Here is a 4461-nt window from a genome sequence, read left to right as displayed (position 1 = left end):
TCTTCCCAGTGGGACCCTGTCACTGAAACCCAGCAAGCAAATAAAATAGTTCCCACCAAGCCAGAAGTCTCACAATCCTACAAAGAACCAAGAAAGAGGAAGGAAAGGCTGGGAAAAGACATTCAACTGTACACACACACACACACACACACACACACACACACACACACACACATATACACGCAATATATGTACATTTGTATAGGTTTCTGTATACATGTTTGTACATATATGTACATGTATATATGCATATATATATATATACACACAAGGGAAAATATACTTATATATACACGTATCTGTAGAAGACCAATACCCACTGGCTTCAGTTAGATTATTTTAAGCGTGAGCAGCAATTCCCTAATTATCCAACCTGGGAACTGCCAACACACAGCAGGTGATGGAGGAGATCAAGGCACTCTCTCCCATCTACCCAACCTGCTTCCTACCATAACAGAAGTAACAAGCTCAGATCAAAACACACCCTAACCACAGGAGGTAGGAGTTCGGTGTTGATGGTCCACACCTGTGCTCAGCCTACAGGCAGCAGATTCACCAGGTTCCAAAGCACCAGTCCAACTTGGTCTTCCCAGTGTGACCTTGTCTCTGAAACAAAGCAAGCAAACAAAACAGTTCCTTAGCAAGCCAGCAGCCCACAACCTTAAAAGGAACAACAAAAGAGGAAGAAAAGACTGGGAAAAGACACTGGCCAGTACAGATTTGCATATATATGTAAATATATGTATAAACTATAAATAATTATATATAACTATATATGTTTGTGTATATATATGTATGTATATATGTTTGCACATATACATAGGTTAAAATACACACATACACACATATATACATATTTATTCATTCATTATTATATTTATTAAACTTGACCAGGCAAATGGCCACTGCCTTTAGTTGGATTGGTGCAGGCGGGATCAGCGATTCCCTCAGCAAGTATTCAATCCCGGAAGTGCCAATCCACACCAGTTGATGAAGGACATTGAGGTCAAATCGGCTACAATAGCCCTAGAGTTTGTGGAGCAACTACAAAACTATGTCTAGGATTATGGGTTATCTTTAAAGGTGGAAAATACAGGGCCAGATAGAGAGGATCCTGTAAACAGGATGGAGACAAAGCGAGTGTAAGTGGAAGTTGCCAGTTGCACCATCCCCCGGTCCCCCAAGTCAGAGGAATAGTGGGGATCTCTTGATACACGAGTTCCGGACAAGAAGGGCAGAGCAGACACTTGGCCTTGGGAGTTGTAGGGAGGGGACTTGTGGAAGGTCAGGCAAGGTGCATCATGGGAGACCCCCTGCTAGGATGTAAGGGTGTGACAGGCTTGAGACAGGGAGGGGCTTCCAGGAGGAACTGTGGGAAGAGGTGGGGCAGTAAGAGTTTATATAAGGCAGACAGCTGGTGGGCAGGGTCATTCTGGACTCGGCTGCAGAGAGGACCAGGAGGAAGCCTACGTGCCTCGCAGCGATCGACCGGAAGAAGAGTGCCCAGAGCACGGTGAGTGACCCACGGCATTCAGGAAGCCAGGTGAGTGTCCTGGGCATCTCTGTAGACATAGACAGGGTTGGCAGAAGGATGGAGGCAGCCCAGTGGGAGTGCAGAGCCGTGAGGCAGATTCAGGAGCGCCTGGCCTCAAACACAGATGCCCACGAGCTATATAAATCCTTGAGGCTGCTCTCAGTCATGCCCATCACGGCAGAAATCCTTGCCACCACGGGTGTCAGAGAGACAGTGAAGGGATTTAGGAAGTATCAGCAGGTGGGCATTTTGGCCAAGGAGCTGGCCAAGCGCTGGAAGATGTTTCCTGTGCTGAGGCGCAAATCAGAGGCTCTGAGCCAGGTTCCTGAGCAGGATGGCAGTCAAGAGCCCAGGAAGGATAATCTGGGAGAGGGGGAGTGGAGGAGACAAGGGAGCAGGAGCCGGAGGACATGTTGAAGTCCTCAAATGTGGATGCATTCTCTCAGAGAAGGGCGAGTGACCCGCAGGATCCAGGAACACAGGTGAGTGGGTCCAGCATCTCTGTAGACATGGTCGGGGGTGGCATCGGGATGCAGAATGCCCAGTCTGTGTGCGGAGTTGTGCGGCAGCTCCAGGAGCGCCTAACCTCCAGCACAGACACTGAGGAGCTTCTTAATTCCTTGAGGCTGCTCTCAGTCATTCCCATCACGGCAGAAATCCTTGCCACCACCGGTGTCAGAAGGGTAGTGAAGAGTTTTAGGAAGCACCCACAAGTGGCCGATTTGGCCAAGGAACTGTACAAACACTGGAAGACCTTGGATGTTCTGAGCCACAAATCAGAAGCTCTGAGCCAGGTCCCTGACCAGGATGGAGGTCTAGAGCCCAGGAAGTATGATCTTAGGCAGGGGGATGGGCAGAGGGAGGTGGAGGATGGTGAGAGGGAGCAGGAGGACCTGTTGAAGGCGTCAAATGTGGATCTGTCCTCTCAGAGCAGGGCAAGTGAACCCCTGGGTGGAGGAGTCCAGGTGTGTGGTTCCCGCGTCTCTGTAGAGGTGGCCAGGGGTGGCATGGGGACGCAGACCGCCGAGTGGGTGTGGGGAGCCGTGCGGCTGCTCCAAGAGCACCTGGCCTCCAGCACACATTCGGAGGAGCTCTGCAAATCCTTGAGTCTGCTCTCTGTCTTGCCCATCACGGCAGAAATCCTTGGCGCCACGGGTGTCAGAGACATGGTGAAGGGTTTTAGGAAGCACCCGCTGGTGGGCAGTATGGCAAAGGAGCTGGACACACGCTGGGAGACCTTGGCTCTCCTGGGCTGCAACCCAGCGCTTCTTTCGGCGATTCTACAGCAGGTCTCTGAACAGGATGGCGCTCAAGAGCCCAGGAAGGAGGCTCTTGGGCTGCCAGAGTCAGGGTGGGTGCGAGATGGCAAGTTGAAAGAGTCAAGTGTGGTTTGGGGAAAAGCAACAGCAGGCAGGAGGGAGGGCCCCAACTCTGGGCCAGAGCCCTCACTGCCCGAGGAGCTGTGTGAGTTCCAGGGACCTGGCAAGCAGTCTGCCAGCCCTTGTCCCAGGAGCAGGCAGGAGAAGCGTCCCCGAGTGGACCCAGAGTCCTCTGGGGACAGCAGCAGGTCTCATCGTTGGGCTGTGGACAGCCCGGGAATCTCGCGGGACCTTGGGCCCACTGGTATTCGGGACATGCCTGGCAATGCATGCCTTCCCGTCCAGCAGTCTCAGGATCCACCAGGGCTCCCACAAGAAGGTCTCCCTTGGGAACCCAAGGGACAGGCTGGGGCCAGACCAAAAGATGGGTGCCGATCCTCTGAAGAGGAGAAGAGAGGTTCAGGCCCCCTGCCCTCTAAGGTCAAGCAGACCTCTGGCAAGCCAGAGACGCAGACAGTGAAGCTCCGTGGGCACAATCACCAGAGCCAATCCCAGCAACAGCATGAATTCCGCGCACCTCCACAATCTTTCGAGGATGCTCTCAACCAGATCCAGCTGCTGCCGAGGAGACAGAGGAACAAGGGCAGGATTCGTGCTGCTGCCTTGGCTCAAGGAGGCCTGAAAAGGAATGGCTCCAGCGGCCCCAAAAGACCCTCGGATTCCGTGCACAGCTCAGTCCCAAGGGCAAGCAAGGTCCATGAAAACCAGGCAGGACAGCTGGCGCCAACCTCAGCCGCCAATCCAGCCAATCCCGTCAATTCCACAGAAGTAGTCAGGGTGCCAATGGTGCAGCTCAGCACTGAAACCTCTAATTTCCCTGGGCTTCAGGCCTTTTCGGGTCGGCTGCCTGACCTGAAAAGGATGTCATCCTTCTCTTCATCTAGGCCGGGAGCCTCTGTGCCCTGGGAAGTGGGAAAAGCGGAAAGGGAAGGGGAAGGAGGAGGTGTTGAGGAAGGGGTGAAGGGAGATGAAAGGGAAGGGGGAAGGGGAGCAGAAGGCAAAGGGGGACAGAGAGAGGGAGAGGAAGCGATGGCCTTGCCTTTTGTCAGAAAGTCCCTGAAGATGCCACTGTACTCTGGACCAAAGCGCGACTCCCTGGCTCCCTGGTGCCCCCAGGATGTCCGGGGGCTCCAGCAACAGTGCACTCCAGCCACTCCCAGGCCGCCCTGCATTCTCCTAGCACCAATTTCCCAGACTTCTACCCCTTCTCCGCACCAGCCTCAAGGGAACACTCACCCGAGGACAGTGGGGCACAGTGGCACAGACAGGCTGTGGCAAATCCGCTGTTGCAAAGCATTCAAGGATGAAAAACCAGCAGAGGGCGAGTCCTGGCGAGAGCTGTACCTGCGGCTTCGCCAAGACCACGGGCAGCATGTGCAAGCAGCGAGCGCCTGCACAAGCCAAGAAAAGCCAAGGCCAACGGGCGCAAAGCTCTTAAACCAACCTCCAGAAAAGCCTCCTGGTCCTGGGAAAAGCTCCCGGGCCAGGACTGTGCTGGAAGGAAGCTCAAGGGCCGTTCTCACTGCTTCTGAGGGACTGGAAAAATAA

The 4461-nt window shown here is 53.7% G+C and overlaps 1 protein-coding gene across 1 annotated transcript; it reads left to right on the top strand.

Moving 5' to 3' along the window:
* The first annotated feature begins 2043 nt into the window (after window positions 1-2043).
* On the top strand, window positions 2044-4461 carry LOC138804384 (elongin-A3 member D-like). The gene has a single exon (XM_069988674.1). It carries the CDS (start codon window positions 2044-2046, stop codon window positions 4459-4461), a length of 2418 nt encoding a protein of 805 aa, XP_069844775.1.

Source organism: Dipodomys merriami, unplaced genomic scaffold (genome assembly GCF_024711535.1).
Source record: "Dipodomys merriami isolate MVZ:Mamm:240054 unplaced genomic scaffold, mDipMer1.0.p SCAF_36, whole genome shotgun sequence".
Lineage (NCBI taxonomy): Eukaryota > Metazoa > Chordata > Mammalia > Rodentia > Heteromyidae > Dipodomys > Dipodomys merriami.
The sequence above is the reverse complement of the archived record's forward strand: the minus strand, read 5'-3'. Positions and strand labels throughout refer to the sequence as shown.